This window comes from Physeter macrocephalus, chromosome 10, assembly GCF_002837175.3.
Source record: "Physeter macrocephalus isolate SW-GA chromosome 10, ASM283717v5, whole genome shotgun sequence".
NCBI classification, from domain to species: Eukaryota; Metazoa; Chordata; class Mammalia; order Artiodactyla; family Physeteridae; genus Physeter; species Physeter macrocephalus.
This window is the reverse complement of record NC_041223.1, coordinates 45425943-45444404: the sequence shown is the minus strand read 5'-3', so window position 1 is coordinate 45444404 and position 18462 is coordinate 45425943. Positions and strand designations below refer to the sequence as shown.

Genomic DNA, 18462 nt, shown 5'->3' with positions numbered 1-18462 from the left:
AGAGAGAGTGTGTGTATTGATTTGTGTGTGTACACCACACACACACACAATGCAGCTTTGACCATGACCTTAAATTCCACTTTCAGATTCTTACAGTGTACTTGGCTGTCTTCAATCACGGCTAAAAGAATAGAAAACATTCCACAGTTTCGCTTCTTTCTTTTATTGTTATGTCTGTCTGTTGGTCCCCACTCCCAACACCCTTTTCCCAAGGTCTGACTGTCTCCATTCAAGTTCTGGCCAACCTGCAGCTTCTCTTGAATTTACAAGGTTATGTCCTTGGTGCCTGCTTTCAAACAATATAGTAGATTCCTTTTCTGATCGTATTTCTTGCTCAAGGTTCCTCTACCCTTACATATCGCTTTTATGTAAATATTAACCTCTTCATAAATAGGATCCCGATTATGATTTTCCTCCATTTGCCGTTCTTATTTCATTTCCTTTTCCTTCATTTTGCTTTGCTACCACAGTATAACACCAAGAGAAGACTAATAATACTCCCTAGCTTTATAATTTCTCAAAGTAAACAACATAAAATATCAACTGTTTCTCTACAGGGTAAGATTCTCTTAACCAGGCCCAACGGATGCAAAAGCAGTATTTCGAGTACAAGAAATAGCTACTTTCTTGTCTTCCTGTTCCAAGTTTTGCCACATTCGTCTTGCTGTTTCCCATTGTGTTTTTAGCTATGTGGTGTCCTTGAGTGGCATGTTACTACCCCATCTTCATCTTCATAAGTCCCCTGTGCTCACAGCCGCCGGCCCTGGATGCCAGGCACCTCCCTGCTCCTGCAGGCCTGATGCAGCTCCTGCAGGCCTGATGCGGCTCCTCCTGCAGGCCTGATGTGGCTCCTCCTGCAGGCCTGATGCAGCTCAGCAGGCCTGATGCAGCTCCTGCAAGCCTGATGCAGCTCAGCAGGCCTGATGAGGCTCAGCAGGCCTGATGCAGCTCCTGCAGGCCTGATGCAGCTCCTCCTGCAGGCCTGATGCGGCTCCTCCTGCAGGCCTGATGCAGCTCAGCAGGCCTGATGCAGCTCCTGCAGGCCTGATGCAGCTCAGCAGGCCTGATGCGGCTCCTGCTCTGACTGCTGCTCTTTCTCTCCTGCTGCCAGACCAGCTTCCCACTCAGTCCCTGCAGTTGTTTCCTCATTGTTCCAGTTAGGCTAATCTTATCTGCATAGTTAATTGACAGCTTCTTAGGCAAGAAGTCGTCATATTTCTCCCAGAGAAATTGTGGTTCATAGTATTGGTCCAGGGCAACTACCACAGCATTGACCTCGGAGTGAACTGCTCCTGATCACTTTGCTGGTTGATGGGTGACATGGGGAAGAATAAGAGCTGTCAAGAGAAATGCCGTATAGGATCCTAAATGGGGAAGTCATCCAGTTGAAAACCTTTTTTGTAAAAAACCTTTCATAGTATTAGGGTAAATTAACAATCACAAGGCTGGTGGAGGGGGTGTTCAGGAGAACCACTGATGAGTCACGTGCCTCATCTCCCCAAACCAGGGCAAGCCACGGCACAAAGATGCTGGCTCCAGAGGTGCTGGCGGAGGAGTACGGCAGGAAGGAGTGGAAGCACTTCATGCCAGCCTCGGGAATGGCCTGCCGGTCAGGTATGGGTCATGTGTGGGGCAGCACTGCCGTTCCCTCCCCTGTTGTTTTGGACCCTGAGCCCGTGACGTCAGGACACAAAGAAGACCCTCCTTGCACCCTGCTGGGCAGGACCCACAGAGGACCTGCTATGGTTTCATAGGAATAGGATGTATTTTTTCCCACGTGTCTGATTTTCTCTTTGGCAGTTGGTTCTGTTTTATTTAACATTCTGTTGATTCACCTTTCTACTTGCACTTGTTCTGGAGTAAAGAACAAGGAATAATACATTCCTTATTCTGTATTTTTATCAATTTGTTACATGCACAATCCTTACTTTTGTTTCTCTGTCCCTCACTTCTCCCCACATTACTCATCTCTCCTGTTTTCTAGAATTCTTTTCTTTACTGCCATTTCTAGTACCTTCTGCCTTTGTTTTTTTCCCCTTTATTTCGAGTGATTTTACACATTTTCCAACTCTCTTTAAAGAGCTTCACCATGAGTAAACATGAAAAGATTTTTCAAAAATTATTTATAAACACAGATGTGCATAAATTAGTAAAGAATCATTAAAACATTATTATAAACAGATGGACCTTATTAAAAGTCCTGATTGTTAGTTTTTCATTTGTTCTAATTTTTTTTGCCATTTTCTCCTACACTACAGATTTGAAATGCACCTATTTTCATTTAGAAAATGTAGTAACCAGAAAACAGTTGGAGTTATTCCTTATTACTGTTGTGTTTTTGTTTGTTACATGTGCTATCTTTGGGGTTTTTTTTTTTTTTTATTGTAGTGAGATGAAAATGTCAGGAAATGTGTGTTATCTTGATAAAATAAGTTGATAGGAAAAACTAAGGTTTCACCTTGGGGTTAGGTTTAGAATGCTTTCACACATCTCAACTCAGAAAAGCTAGGAAGTTAAATGGATGGATTTCCTTTTTACTCAAGTGATAGGGAACGCCTGTTGTCTGTCCAGATGTAGGCAGTTGTAAATACACATGAACAACACGGGTTTGAATTGCTTAGATCCACTTATACGTGGATTTTTTTTCCATAGTAAATACTGCAGTGCTACACGATCCAGAGTTCATTGAATCCGTGGGTGCGGAATTGCGGGTAAGGAGGGCTAACTATAAATTATACTCAGATTTTGGACTGCGTGGAGGTCAGAGCCACGACCCTCCCCTCCCTGCATTGTTCATGGGTTAACTATAAACCCTTCCCTTCTCCCAGAAAAGGTAGGCACCCAGCTAAGTGTTTTATTCTGACATCCATTCAGAAATCGGGAGTATTTTAAAGAAGTAAAGTATTTCCCAGCTACAAAAGAAAGCATTCACCCAACACGACACGCCTGTTTACCCACTGCTGCCCGCTAGAGAACACTGCCTCCTAGAATCCAAAGCTTCCTTGTGGTGCGTAATTTACCCAGGAGCGCTCGCTCTGGGGATGGTCTTGGAGTTTATTTACTCCTAATTGGGCTGGTTAGGGAAGTGTTTCCACTCCAGGTGCCCAGTGATGGGGCTGTGACACATAATAGCAGCCTACTGTTTCTGCAAAATAGTAAGAGAAAGCTAATGCCTTTGAAACATAACATATATTTTTTTTAATGTAGAGACATAAAAGAAGGAAAAAATGGCCTGTGATTCCAGTTAAACTTTGTTTACACTAAAAGAAATAATGGAAGCATATGATCAGGAAATGTAAATATTATAGAAAGAAATAAAATGAAGAGTAATTATTTCCAACCCCTGTCCCCCACAGTCCCCTTTCCCCGAAGCTTATTTTTTGAAGTATACAAAAAGGATCATACTTTTTCTGTACTTTGCTTTTTTTCATTTACATCTTGGAGATTCCGTCACAATAGCACAAACACAGATGTACTTCATTCTTTTCAATGCAGGCATGCTCTGCCATCCAGTGCCTATATCATGATTTATTTCCTCAGTGTCCTCACATTGGACATTTATGTTGTGAGTGGTGTTTAACCATTACAAACAAGCCTGCAGTGACGTTTTCATACATGTATATTTTGCACTTTTGTAAATATATCCAGGGTAAGTTTTTAGAAATATAGTTGCGCTAAGGATATGTGGGTTTAAAATATTGCCAAATAAGGCCTTTATTTTCAGGAACTCCAATTGATTCTTTATGGGCTACTTCCTTCTACAATGAGTATATTCGTGTTCAGAATTAAGTAGAGAGTTGTAAAGTACAAATCCCTACCAGTACACTTAGGGAATTTGAAGCATTGATGGACACAAACATTTTATTCACAAGTTATTTGGTAAGCACTTTTCACGTGGTTGCCTTGGCATGAGTATGGTTTTTCTTACCAGCCAATTTCCAGAGAGCAAGTCCTTTTGATCTTTTTCTTCCCATACTGGTAGATTATGCAGAAACAGCTTGGTCTAGTGGAAATCACAAGGTGCTTGGAGCCAGACAGTCCTGGATCGTAGTAACTCTGTTACTTGCTGGATAAAGTGATCTGGTCAATTGCTAAGCCACTCTTAGCATCCCTTTCCTTATCTTTAAATGGAGATGATATCACTTGTCTGCAGGAGACGTGGGAACTTACACTATCATGAATTGTTCTCTTTCCCTCAGTCATTCATATGCCTTTGTTCCATCATCACTGAGAGTACACAGGTTTGCAAGGCTGAGGTGTTGGCAGTGGGTTTTGTTGGAACAGTTTTTCTGTGTGTAAAGCTTAATGATTATAGGACTCAATCTTGATTCAGAGGCTTGTTCTCTTGAACTAAACTCAGTAATCACCTCATTCCCAGTGAGCTGTCTGCCCTGTAAGGAGGTGGAGGGCCAAAGATTTCATGAGCACAGTCTCTGAGTTTGATGTTGGGAGAGGCATTGAGAGCAGCCTGGCACTGTTAACATGTCACAGCTGCACAAACCCTGTTATGTCCACACGGTGGTCATCTAGCTCATTTTTGATAGTCGAGTGACATCAGCCTCTTGCCTTGAGGGTGGAAGTCAATGAGTCCTTCTCATCCAACCCCTGAGCTATTTGATTAGATCCTCAACCAAGGCTCATAATCCATATTTCAACTCATAAACTGAATTTCATTGATTAATGCCCACAAAAGGAGAAAAAGGGGAGGGGAAAAGCAAGGGTACAACGATGACACACCTCCTGCTCCCACGGTGCCCAAGACAGCTGGCTGTCTGGTTCAGGCAGGTCACTCTGGTGTCACAGGCCAAGAGATTAGATACAGTGCAGGTTAGTGAGCCTTGGGAACCTGTGCCCACTGTCCTGGTTCCTGCAGCACTGGCGTGTTGTGTGGTCTCATAGCATAGCAGTATGGGCAGAAGTGTACATGGAATAGCTTCTCCCTTTCCTCCAAATTCCTGCTTTTCCTCATGCTGACAAAGACATCTTAACCTTTCTTAGGAATGAAAATGAGTCTGAGATGTTCCCACAACAATTTCAGCTGTGAAAGAGTAAAAAACAGGAAAACTGTGCTAACCAAAATATTTTTAACTGAGGGAAAGGACATACAAACCTATGCAACCATTTTGTGAATTAACAGAAATTTGACGTTATTCCTTATATATCCTTAATAATTTGACATAAAGATGTGAGGGGCATTAAATAGCATTTAAAGGGATAGACATCTGGCCCTTGCAGAGAGTTTTCTCCTCATTTACCCATGACACTTCTTCATTCCAGAATATAGTTGACTCTTGAACAACTCAGGGGTTAGGGACATTTACCCTCGTGAAGTCAAAAATCTGAGTATAGGGCTTCCTTGGTGGCGCAGTGGTCGAGAGTCCGCCTGCCGATGCAGGGGACACGGGTTCGTGCCCCGGTCCGGGAAGATCCCACATGCCGTGGAGCGGCTGCGCCCATGAGCCATGGCCGCTGAGCCTGTGCGTCCGGAGCCTGTGCTCCGCAACGGGAGAGGCCACAACAGTCAGAGGCCGGCGTACCACAAGAAAAAAAAAAAACTGAGTATAACTTTATGGTCACCCTCCCTACCTGGGGTTCCTCATCTGTGGATTCAACCAACTGCAGATCACAGATCATGCACTGCTATAGTATTTACTATTGAAAAAAATACATGTATAAGTGGACTTATGCAGTTCAAACCCATGTTGTTCAAGGGTTGACAGTAATCCACTCTATTTTTAGATCATTCATTCATTCAACAAACATTTATTGAGTGCCTGCAATACGCTGGACATTGTGATTAGTGGACACTAAGGAACAAGGCAGCTGTGTTGCATTACCTCATACACAGCTTACAAATGGGAGGAGTGTGGACTCAGAATCAGGCAGTTACCAATACTCTGCACAAGAGTAATTATGACCATTTGAAAAGTACTTTCTTACATTAGACTGAAATCTGACTCCATGTATTGGTTCTGCTGGATTCCTCCTTGTACCAAGGGTTCTCTAGAGGACTTTGAGGTTACCTTCCTTCTCAGAGCAGAGTGGTTGCTTCTGATCCCAGTATGCGGGAGTGAGATAGTTGTGAGGGGGTGACGTGGAAGGAAAGAACAGCAGGAGCTGGATTCCACCGGGACTTGTGAGGAGAAGTGCAGAGAACACCTCTCAGAGTTGTCAACCCAGGGGACAGGAGGCTGGGGCATTCGTTCACTGGCTCCTGACCCTATGGATTGAGGCTTGCCATGTGGGCTCCAGAGGCTCTCAGAAAGGGAATGGCACAGGTGAGCTTGAGGTAGGATGCTGCTGTTTAGCACAGCTGAGGCTGGGGTGAGCCACGGACCAAGGGGATGTGACATGGGTCCTCAAAAGTGTCTGCCCAGGGACGGCAGAGTCAAAAATGACATCAGTGCCAAGGAAGGGCTCAAGTTTAATTCTACCCTAGGGCCAAACAGGGTAAATCAAATCCCTCTCCTCCCAGAGACCCTAGAGTGTGCCAGTCCTGTGCTTCTGAGTTTCTCTAAGATAAGCACACTGTGTCCTCAAGTGATCTGATTTTTTTATTCTTCTCTTCACCCTGGCTGTTCTTAACATTGTACTGAAGTTTGTCGGAAATGGTATGAAGATTGAATGCAGGACGCTAGGGGACCAGAGCACAGATTTTTTTTTTTTTTTGATGTGGACCTTTTTTTGTGTGTGTGGTTTGCGGGCCTCTCACTGTTGTGGCCTCTCCCGTTGCGGAGCACAGGCTCCGGACGCGCAGGCTCAGGTGCCATGGCTCATGGGCCCAGCCGCTCCGCAGCACGTGGGATCTTCCCGGACCGGGGCACGAACCCGTGTCCCCTGCATCGGCAGGCGGGCTCTCAACCACTGCGCCACCAGGGAAGCCCCAGAGCACAGATTTGCAAAGGCATTATTGTGTGGAGCACTTCATGGTACTCCAGTGTTAGGTTGATGGTTTTGAAATTCAGTGACATTGATAATTTAAATTGTGACTTTTTCATGATCTGTTTCATATTTGGGATATGGTCTAATTTTCACATTTAAAAAAATAAATATTTTTTAATAAAGTGCTTAACTATGGATATCCTATTTTAACTTTCTTGTAGTAGCCTTGTAGCTGAAGCCTTCTTTAAAAGGTGATGATAGGCTGTAGTGGACTGATTCTGAATTGAAATAAAAGCCCCTTTAAGTAGCGAAACCAAAATCTAGTCTCTCTTCAGCCAGGTTTCTGTGTATGTCACATAAACGAGGCATCAGTTTGTTCCCAGTTTAAATTTTTGTTCTTTTTAGGAAAATATTATTTTTATGATAACTACTTCGACCTGCCTGGAGCTCTTCTGTGTGCCAGAGTGGTGGACTCTTTAACAAAGGTGAGTGGGGGCTCATTTTTTAGAAACTGTGCAATGTATTTCGCTATAAATCAGAGGACTTAATTATATATGTCTTTTGAGTTGAGATTTTACTTAGTTTCCTCTTTGTGGTTTCAGAGGTGACTGAGGAGGAAAAACATAGAGAATTTGGTCAAAATATTTTTGGAAAATTAAATAGCGACCATCCCTTCTCCCTCCCCGACCCCACCAATAATAAACATGTTCTGCAGCAGGGGGTGCGATAGTCTAGAAAAAGAAAATACCAAACTTGGATATGGAAAAAAATATTTCTTGGTTTCATTAGCAGAATTTTTAAAAATAAATAAAAGAAATTTAAGGAAATTCCACGTCTTTTTAAGCATTGTAAATAGTATAAAACCAGAAAAATGAGATAAAATTTTAAAATTCATCATTCTGGGCAAAGTTTAATGCATATAGACTTTTTCCTTGTCCTATGTATCAGGATTAAATAGATCTGTGGTTATATCAGTTTATACCTAGAGTTTAGGACCTGTGAACATAAACTAGTTTTATGGCAGAATCACTTTCCTTTTTGCATATATTGTCTTCAAAAATCACAATGATAATGTTTCTGATAGGACTAGATAATGGTTTATTTTTGAATCAGAATTAATTGGTATGTTTGTGAAAGTTTCTGTTGAGCAATAGTTCTCACTTATAGAAGTTATTATGAGGTGGAGTCACTTTCTCATTTTATAGTGATTATATACAAATGTACCATCTTTAAATTGGACTTTATATAATTTAATAATATCTAGTAGTTGGTCTTTGTTTAGATAGAAGGACACTGGTTAATGTTTCCAAGGAAGCACAGGGTTATAACGTTGTATAATTTCCTGTTTACTTGCTTTCTGGTTTAAAAAAAATCTTAGTAAAAATGATCTGAATTTTGGATTAGGAACCTCCTTAATAATAGAGACTTGCTCCTCTTTTATACTGAAACTCAAGTAAATGTGCACAGAATTCTACAGTAACCAGCTTTTGAGGTTTTAAGGCTTCAGGTCTCTTAGCTCCACTGATGCCGTGGTACATGAAGTGACACATTCTGGTACCTCACAGGCTATAACATTGTGGATTTGCTCATGTGTTAAAAATATTCTATAATGTTTAGACTTTATAATGAGTGGAAATTTTTATTTTATTTGGGTTATGTGAGTTATATTAATGTTTAGTCATATGTATATATCTCTCTGTATCAGTGATTTTCATGGAAGATTTCTTTCTAAAATCACATTTAGAAAAATGAGAAGTTTTTATCTGTTATGTTTTCTAAAACATGAATCCCTGTTTTAGAATACAGTGATACTATAGTTTGTCAGGTGTTTTCTGTTATGCTTAAAAACAAAATTATTACATGTATCACATTTGGATTTTTTTTTTCTTTAGCAGAACAATGGTCAAAAACCATTTGATTTTTGGAAGGACATAGTTGCTGGTATACAACATAATTATAAAACGTCAGCTTTTAAAGGTGAGTAACGTGAAGAGAGACTTTAGATGTTTGTTCAATGCTGTGTATCTAATGAATTGCTTAGAAGTTACCTGTTTTTCTGTGTTCCTTAATTAAGATTTAATTTGATTTTAAATATTGCCATAAAGTTGATACTGGTTATATTTTAAGAGGTTCTTTTATTCATGTCTGTTTCGTGGCCATAATGGCCAGTATTCTAAGATATGCAGTCTTTTACATGCTTACCAATAGGGTCATTTTGTGGGTTCCCCAGAATTTGCTGTTTCCTGGCTTGGGAATGAAGGTTGATGACACTTGTAATCATTAGTATAGGGAAAGTGAAAATTCTATTCTTATTGCTTAAAAACAGGACCGGCTCACCTAGAATGGGAGCAGAGATATCACCAACCCAAGCCTAGGGTTTTACAGTTCCATCCACAGGTTTGCTTGGGTTACACAGAGAGATTGCTTCTAAGGAATTAAGAGATGCCTTTATAGTATGTTACCCTGATGACTTGAACCAGACTACCCTAATTCAGCCAGTGGACCGATGGATGCTCAAGAGCAGTGTTTCGCAGCTGAGAAAAATGTTGCCTTTTGATTCACATAAAAATTGCTTGCCTTCCTTTTAATGTAATGTAAGCCATCAAAATAATCCTAAATATTATGACTAAAAACATGTCAGGGCAATAAATAGTAACTACAGAATATTTGTTCAGACTACATATTTCTCTGCTGCCTGCTTCTTTCCTTCCCAGAAGAACATCACTACGTTTGGGTGATTGTCTTACTTTTCTAATCCCAGCCACCAGCCCTTCACCCTGGCTTGTAGATCACATGTGGTTCTGTTTGATAGCTTTCCACAGTCCACACTGAGTGCTTGGGTGTGTGGGAATGCCCATCTCCGGTAGGAGGGCATAACCATGACACCTACGAAAGCTACCCACCACTTTATCATTTTACTTTTTATTAACTTTGTAAAATGAAAAGCCTTAAAAAAAAAGGTTGAGAATAGCAAATTGCTGGTGTCAGATAAATTCAGCATAATAATCTATTCATGTTATTTTATTGCATTGTCAATAAGGAGTAGATAAAACATTTCGTGAGGCACAGCTTAAAAGTTTTAAACAGCAACATAAAAATACAGTACAGAGCATAAATAAATAACATCGTTTCATTTCTAATCACATTTTGAAATCCTTCACATCAGTTATAATTTCACTGGAATGGAAGGCCCAAGGTACATATGCTAATGCTCTGTAAACCCACAAAATCGTATTACATAAGACTCAATAAGGAATTAAAGGAAATTAATCACACTTGTGTCAAATAAATAGAATAGGTCAGACATCATTTGTTTGACCTATCCTATTCATACAGACATCATCTGTATACCCTTCACTACCCAAGTTGTGAAGGGTATACAGAAAGCTTTCCTGCAATCACAGAAAAGTTTAAAAATGTTCATGACTAAAGCACCTTACATTTCATATTATTTTTAACATAATATTTTGGGGTTTTTATGAGAGCTGTAAAAAGTCTGTATGCACCTGTTTACTTGAATAGATATTGATGAAGGGGACCACGTAAGCCTTTGAGTAATGCGCCATCAGAAAAATCTTAGGGTATACAATGTCTTTTAAATTTGGATATTCAAGTATTTAAGTCCCGTAAAGATACATGACACCTCCTGAATTCTCCTGTTAATCGTTAGAAACAGGCTTATTCTAAAAGGAAATGCTGAATTTCTAAAATCAAATTTAACATGATTTAGCATCACATTTCAGGGTTTTTTGAGATCATTTTATTTTTTTAGCTTAGCAGTACTTTTATGGTAGAATTTTTAAATACTGAAGGAGTTCACAGAAAACTTTAAAGAGACTTAGGATTGCTGACTAGAAACTTGTGAGGGTCTTCACATATTGTACACTATGTCTGAAAGCTCAGATCTGTATTTTGGAAAACTAAAATTAGTCACATTTTTTTCAGCCTACCTCCATATGCATTTTGTGGGGTGGGGTGGAGTTGGGGAATGCCTTTTCAAGCAGATTCATATTAGCTCGGTGGGAATATGCTCACATTGGAGCCACTAAGAATCCTGAGAAAGAGGAGTGGACATACTCAGAGGAGTATAGCCCATTCGACCCTGCGTTGGGCAGCTGGAGCCACACCTGGTCATTTTCTGTAAGATCGATTATGGTGCTCCCTGAAGCCTGATCTAGGTAGCCTTTGATGTACTCATCATAGGTGTACATTACAGGGGTGCCGTTCTTATACAGGCCCACCCAAGCATGGGTCCCTTTCACATGCACGTGGTAGGAGAAGTAATATATTCCTGGAATCCTACAGGTAAAGATTCCAGTTCTTGGGTCATAATGCTGTTGCCTGTTATATAAAATTTTATCAAATGGGATAGGAGAACCTATAGTTGGGTAAGCTTTGGAGAGAATAACAGTGAAAGCAGACACAGGCATTCCTGTTACTCCGTGGTTGGCACTAACAAAAGGCCTCTGGCCTGCCTTCACAAAGCCCTCGGGCAGGACTGCTTGACCTGGGGGGCCTGGGGGGCCTGGGGGCCCCGGGCGCCCTGGGAGGCCAGGCTCTCCAGCGTGCCCTCTTGGACCTGGTGGCCCAGTGGGTCCATTGAAACCTTTAGTTGCTATGCCAGCTGGACCAGGAGGACCTGGAGTTCCTGGATCCCCTTTGGATCCAGGGAATCCTGGAATGCCTGGTGGCCCGATGGGACCTCTAGTACCTGGCATTCCAGGGGCACCTCTTGGCCCAGCCTCACCATTGTGCCCAGGCACTCCCTTAGCTCCTGCTGGGGCCGCAGGGCCTGGGAGACCAGGAGGTCCTCTAATTCCAGGGTCACCTTTTGGGCCCGGCAACCCCGGGTTACCCTTGGGACCACTGAGACCCGGTTCTCCTGGGTACCCTGGTTTTCCATCTAACCCAGAGGAGCCCCTTTCTCCCTTAGCCCCAGGGTATCCTGCAGGCCCGACTGACCCCATCTCGCCTTTAGGGCCTGGGATCCCGTGGTTGCCTGGAATGCCTTTTGGTCCTTGGGGTCCCATATTCCCAGGGGGTCCAGTCAGACCTGCTTCCCCGGGATGACCTGCTGGGCCTTGTTCCCCTTTGGCACCCAGACCCCCTGGAAGGCCTACAGGTCCTCTTTGTCCTTTCAGGCCTGGCAAGCCTGGTTTCCCAAAGCCAGGTGCCCCTGGGGGCCCAGCTATTCCTGGAGCCCCAGGGTGACCTTTTGTCCCTGGAACCCCTGGCTGGCCTGGGGCTCCAGGGGCTCCTGGCTTTCCAATGCCTTCTGGTCCTTGTTCCCCGGGAGGACCTTGGGGGCCTGGTGGGCCAGTTGGCCCCCTTTTACCTGGAAAGCCCCGATCACCTTTGATACCTGGCTGTCCTGGAAACCCATTTTCACCGCTTTTCCCCGCTCCAGGGGGGCCAGGTGGTCCCATGGGACCCTGAGGACCTGGGAGGCCCCTGTCACCAGGGCGGCCAGGAGCACCATATCCCGTTTCCCCTTTCTGTCCATTCATACCAGTGACTCCTGGTGCACCCTTTTCTCCGGAAAAGCCCCTGGGTCCCGGGGCTCCTGGAGGTCCCTGTGGCCCAGGTTTTCCTGAAACAGAAATTCCAGCTGGGCCGGGGATTCCAGGTGGCCCTGACGGGCCCCGTAGTCCTGGTAAACCAGCTGGTCCAATATCTCCTTTTGGTCCGTATGGTCCTCTCTCCCCTGGTTTTCCTGGGAGTCCTGGCAAACCTGGCTTCCCAGTGGCTGATGGTCCCGGCGGTCCTGGCAACCCTGGCTCTCCTTGGGGTCCAGGACTTCCATAGCCTGGTTTTCCTGGTGGTCCAGATGGACCTGGGTGCCCTCGAGGTCCAGCAGGGCCTGGTGGACCAGGAATACCTTGCTCTCCTCTTACTGATATACCTACAAGACATGCCCAGTACACATACCGGGTCCGGGTGGGGGGTGGTTAGTAATGCTAAGGAATCATTGCCTCTCAAAATATAAATGAGGACAGGACATTGCAGTGTCAGTCAGACCATTTTGGCAGACTGGTCTTAAATGGTTTGACAATACATTTTATATTGTTTTAAAAAACACTGCTAGAGAAGATGATTTCACAAGATCATGGCTACCATAGTACTTTCATTGCATCCTAACGATCCATGAAAATAAGCTGGGATTGAAGAATTAATTTAGTATAAGAGTGCATTGGAGGCAAATTTATCACATTTATTTTAGGAAAATCATCTAGCTAGAAAGGAAGGGGGAGAAAAAAGTCATTTGACAGAAAAAGAAGAAAAAGGCAAGTACAGAATAAATGGGAACAAGTTTAAGAACTATAACAACTTTCCCTCAAAAAAACCTATCCTATAAGATAAGGGAGAAATGCAGTCTGTCTTAATTTACGTCTGCCATGACCCTGCTGAACAGTTTAGATTTAGAATCACTTTTTTTTTTTTTTACCTCAGTACATACCGTGAGCTCGTACATTCTCTGTTATTGACTTAACATTGAAACAAGGAATTAGAGAATTAATGGGCAAGGTACATACAGTAGTGTTAAAGTGCTTATATAAAGTTTTCTTTGATTAATGCAAATATTGTTGATTTCATAGATCTGTGGGTTCATTTGAGCTAAGTACTTATACTGATATAATAAGTTTAAACTAAAAAATTACTTATTCAGTGCCTGTGATGTGAAGCCTGCTATTGAGTGACAAGTACAGGAAAAGCGCAGAACACCTCCTATAAGAGCTTTAATCACAAAGAGAATAAAACAAGTGTCCATCTGATAAGTGCTTCAAAAGGTGTCCAGGGTTTTAGTTTTAGTCAATCTAAGGTGGGACGTAACAGACATTGCTCATTGCTGGCATTAGGATATACCATTACGGAAGCATTACCACGTCAAAGAATCTTTAGGCAGCATTATCATAAGCCTCTAGATAAAAGTTTTTTTTTCTCAGAGAAATTCTTTGATAGCTAGCAAAGATGGTAATGAAATTGCTTATGTTTTAAAATATCTACTTGCAGGATTTATACTAAAATTAATTTTCTGTTTAATAAATTTTCAGAAATATAGTTAGAATGCCTGTGTATACTATTTAGATTCTTAAATGCTGTCAGAAAATAGTTCATAGTAATGATAGTTTTAGTAGATGTCGCAGTAGTCAAATAGTTTGGTCAAAACCCTGAAAATGACTTATAACTGTGACTTTTGAGCTGCATCTTTTTTTTTTTTTTTTGCGGTATGTGGGTCTCTCACTGTTGTGGCCTCTCCCGCTGCGGGGCACAGGTGCGGTATGTGGGTCTCTCACTGTTGTGGCCTCTCCCGCTGCGGAGCACAGGCTCCGGACGCGCAGGCCCAGCGGCCATGGCTCACGGGCCCTGCTGCTCTGCGGCATGTGGGATCCTCCCGGACCAGGGCACGAACCCACGTCCCCTACATCGGCAGGCGGACCCCCAACCACTGCGCCACCAGTGAAGCCCTGAGCTACATCTTTTTTGTACAGAAAGTATTAATATGCTTAAACTCCATTTAACTAAATTTTTAATGGCTTTAAATATCAAAATGAAGACTAAAATGGAATTAATATTAAATGAATTGAATTGTAAATTGCCTTTGAAAATGTATTTTTATGGGTATAGTTTCTTTTAACTATTAGTTGTTGGTACATTTAAAATCTTTCATATTAATTAACTGGCATGTAAGAAGTAGTCAGCCAACAGTAGTTGAGAATATTACACTCTTGGGTAGAGGTGTTCCTGATGCTTGAAAAACATTTGATAACAAATGAAACAAAATACAGAGCAGAATCATTAAAACAGATATACTGAAACAGGAAATTCATTTGGGTATCTTTATATTTTGTACTAGCTAGAAGTTATATTTCATTTTGCAAACAAATGTGTGGAGTTTTATTTACTCAGATTTTAAGAAAATGACATCAGGAAAAAGTCTATGAAAAAATAAATTTATGGAAGAGATTTCCATGTATTTACACATGTATTGTTCGTTGACTTTAGTGTACATGTATGATATGTCTGTATGTATAAATGAGCATTGATACATTGCAAATAGAATAAATGAATAAGTAAAGGATTTCTTTTAATGATTTAGAATAAAATAGGACAGTTTTTAAAATGCAAACCATATTAAATTGGGGTTTGCTTCAGAATCTTATAAAGATCATGTCTGTACTAAAATTAATTGTCTTGGTCTGGTTGGAAATCTGTTTAACTGTTAAAGTAGAAAGGAAAAGCAAGTCTTACTGGGAATGACTGCATTGAGCACCATTTGAGACTAGAATTCCAAAGACAGTGATCTCTATCACTTAAAATGTTACCCTATGGGCTTCCCTGGTGGTGCAGTGGTTGAGAGTCCGCCTGCTGATGCGGGGGACACGGGTTCGTGCCCCGGTCCGGGAAGATCCCACATGCCGCGTAGCAGCTGGGCCCGTGAGCCATGGCCGCTGAGCCTGCGTGTCCGGAGCCTGTGCTCCGCAACGGGAGAGGCCACAACAGTGAGAGGCCCGCGTACCGCAAAAAAAAAAAAAAAAAAAAAAAAGTTACTCTAATAGGTTCTCCACCTCTCCAGCGCATGAAAGAATGTGATTTCTGTGTATCCTTGAGGGACACAAGCCCTTGTTTGTAGCTTGATAGGGTGGCACCATCCTCAAAGAATAACGATTACCCGGTAGAGAAGTTTCTTAAATGCCCACAAAGTGGTTGATTGTGTCAGAATGTGGCACTTTTGTGCCCACCAGTTGTAGAACCCTCTGCAGCATAATTTAATGTGCTTTGGACTGAGTTCTCTTTTAACCTGTTTGAACACATGTGCCTAGGAATTGCACAGGATTTCTTTGTACATCTGTTATCAACTCAGTGTTGTGCTTGTGTAAATTGTGGGCTTTTATCTTCGTTTGACTGCCAGTGGATAATAATGTTTTTGAGTTTCCACCTTGTATTGTCAGGTAGACTAAAGTGGATTTAATAGTTAAAATACAGCTTCTAAACTTTTCATTTGTTAACAAGATATATATTTTCATTTTTTCTACAAAAAAACAATGATGCCGTACATTCTGATGAAAAGATAGAAAATGTTTTAACCTTCTAAAAGTGGTGGTGCATTTTATTTTAATTCACAACTGTTCCTTATGGTCTTGTAAGCTACAAAGAGTCTGAATTTGTGATCACAGAGTGTATGTTTGTCATAGCATTTCAAATTTCATTTGTTGCTTTGAGCAAAGTATCATGTTTTCTTGTTTTTTATTCTTTTTTCCTAACTTTTTTCTTTCTTATGTTTTATTTGTATTTTGAGACATTCAAGAGAATCTGTTGAGTACTTGTGCATTTATTTTTGATCATTAAGCTACCTTTCATGAAACATTTAAGATTTCATCTTTCTTTTTTAAAAAGACAATCCTATACATTGAATTTGCTAAAAATGGTTGTCTCCAAAAGCATAAAAATTTTTATGGCAAATATCTTTATTTACAGTATAAAATATGTAAGCATAATGAAAAAATACTATGGAAAAGAAATTTGAATCCTACAATCAGTTCATATTACTCAGTGTAATTCTGTAGTGTAACAGGCAGTTTGTGCCAGAGAGCTATTAAATGGAATTAGTGAATATGAAACCTAATAGTTGCCCTTCTTTGAGGATCTGTTAGTACTTTACATACATTATATCAGTACTCTTCTTAGTAGCCAAGAAAGCTGAGCAGATGAAGGATAGATTCAAGAACAAAGTTAAAACTTGTCTAAGGCTACACCACCAATAGCAGTAAGAGGAGGAAGAGGAGAGAAGTAGAAATAAAAGTAGAAGTAATGGAAGTAGTATGAGAAGTAGAAGTAGTAGTAACAGTAGTAGTGGAAGAAATAGCTAACACTGAAGCACTTTACATATTAACTCGTTTAAGTTTCAGAAGAGCCCTCGAAAGAGGTGCTCCTTGTTTTACAAATGAGGGAACTAAAGCACAGAGGATAAATAACTTACTCAAGGTTGCAGAGCTAGTTTGAAGCAGTTAGGTCTGTGCACTTAACTACTAAACTAAACAAAAATGCGTTTAAAAATTATGAGAATTGCTACTTCGTTTGCCTATTAAATTTCTTTGGAGAGCATCTCATTTTATTTGATAATTAAGACTCAATTTTGTATGTATTTGTAAGCTAGCAAAATAAATTTTAAAAGTAAACATGTGTAAGCATTTAGATATATAAACCTGCTACTCTTTTTGTATACAATTGGCAATTATTTTTAGTTAAAACATCTTAAACATTAATTTGATTGGATTAATATGTCTAGATTATGGGTAGTTATTTGTGCAAAAGCATCATTGAGGGAAAAAATTTCTATACCTAAAATTTCCTAATATTCTTCAGGTATATCTTTCTGCTGTACTTGTGTGAAGGATATGAATGTTCTTGAATAGACCTACTTTTTCCATAAATCCTTTTGGGCTACTTGAGGAGTTTGAAGATAAATTTAATGCCAAATAAAATTTAGAACATTTTGTTAAAGAGATCATTAAGATTGTAGAAAGCAAAATCCCACTAGTTAATAGAGCAAAACATATAGTTCAGTTTACCTTTACTCTTTATGGCATAAGGGATGAAGAACTGTGTCTTGGTGTTGGATGGTGGGCCTTTTATGCCTGTAGGTGTTTGGTATCGCTCAGTATAAAATACTCCATGGACCAAGTTCAAGGATATTAGCAGCAGAAGGGCTATTTGTGGCAGCATGTTCTCAGATGGATTCTGAAAAACAGTAATTTCATATAGCTTCATTATTGACCTGTTTCGTTTTTCTGATGTTTCACAGATGAATTCTTTAAATAGTTATCTACTTTAAAAAATCTTATATATTCTGAATATATTCCATAAATTAATGAGAGTTATAATTTTGTTAATTATACAAATATATGTCTTAGTTGTTTTTGAAAACCACATTGAGGTAATCAAGTGAAAATAAAGTTATTTAAATAAAAGAAACACAGAAACTGTAATTGGATGTCTGTATTAAATAATTCAAGATCTTTGATATAGACTGAAGTTACCAGTAGTCTCAAATACACTGAAATTCAGATTAGGACATGTTTTTACAAATATAGTTTAATTAGGACTATTTTTTATAGACTGATTCAAATTCAACTTTCTGAGTGCACTTTAGTGGAAAGCCATTTTTTTAAATCACAAAAAACAAATAATTAATTGAAACTTGTTTCCAAATAAGCTAACATGGAAGTCCACCAGTCATAGACTTACCTGGATGCTGGAAGTTCCTGGAGTTGGTTTCTTACCAGCTCTCTGTGCCTTCCTCTGTGCCCGGGTGAGCTGTCCTGCAGTATTTATACTGCTTTTCCCTTACTACATGAGGTTACCCAGAGTTTAAGCTCCTCCCCCTGCCCCAGAGGTGAAAAGCACAAATTATGGTGGAAAGTTCTATTGGGCAGGCATACAAGATCAGTTGGGCTCTCTTTCCTTGTTTTCTTAATTGAAAAATAAACTCTTTGTCTTAAATATATATTAATAGTTTTAACCATGTACCATCTTTTTCTGTGATTTTATTTTAGAAGTTATTAATCAGATGTTTAGGTT

General features: G+C 40.6%; 2 protein-coding genes across 3 annotated transcripts in view; one reads left to right on the top strand and one right to left on the bottom strand.

The window, feature by feature from the left end:
- Window positions 1–18462, top strand: part of NT5DC1 (5'-nucleotidase domain containing 1) — a 126426-nt gene that overhangs the window by 8269 nt on the left and 99695 nt on the right. Inside the window, exons 4-6 of one of the 2 annotated variants that reach the window (XM_024115544.3) lie at window positions 1508–1614; window positions 7288–7367; window positions 8778–8859. In XM_024115544.3, the coding sequence (XP_023971312.1) occupies window positions 1508–1614; window positions 7288–7367; window positions 8778–8859 (269 nt within the window). Of the gene's footprint in view, window positions 1–1507; window positions 1615–7287; window positions 7368–8774; window positions 8860–18462 lie in introns of both variants that reach the window. The other variant, XM_024115543.2, reaches the window with a different exon arrangement.
- Window positions 10914–18192, bottom strand: COL10A1 (collagen type X alpha 1 chain). The gene is made up of 3 exons (XM_007109558.2): window positions 18130–18192; window positions 17454–17622; window positions 10914–12784 (listed from the first exon to the last, which is right to left on the bottom strand). The coding sequence occupies exons 2-3, from the start codon at window positions 17605–17607 to the stop codon at window positions 10914–10916; spliced, it is 2025 nt and encodes a 674-aa protein (XP_007109620.2). The 5' UTR covers window positions 17608–17622; window positions 18130–18192.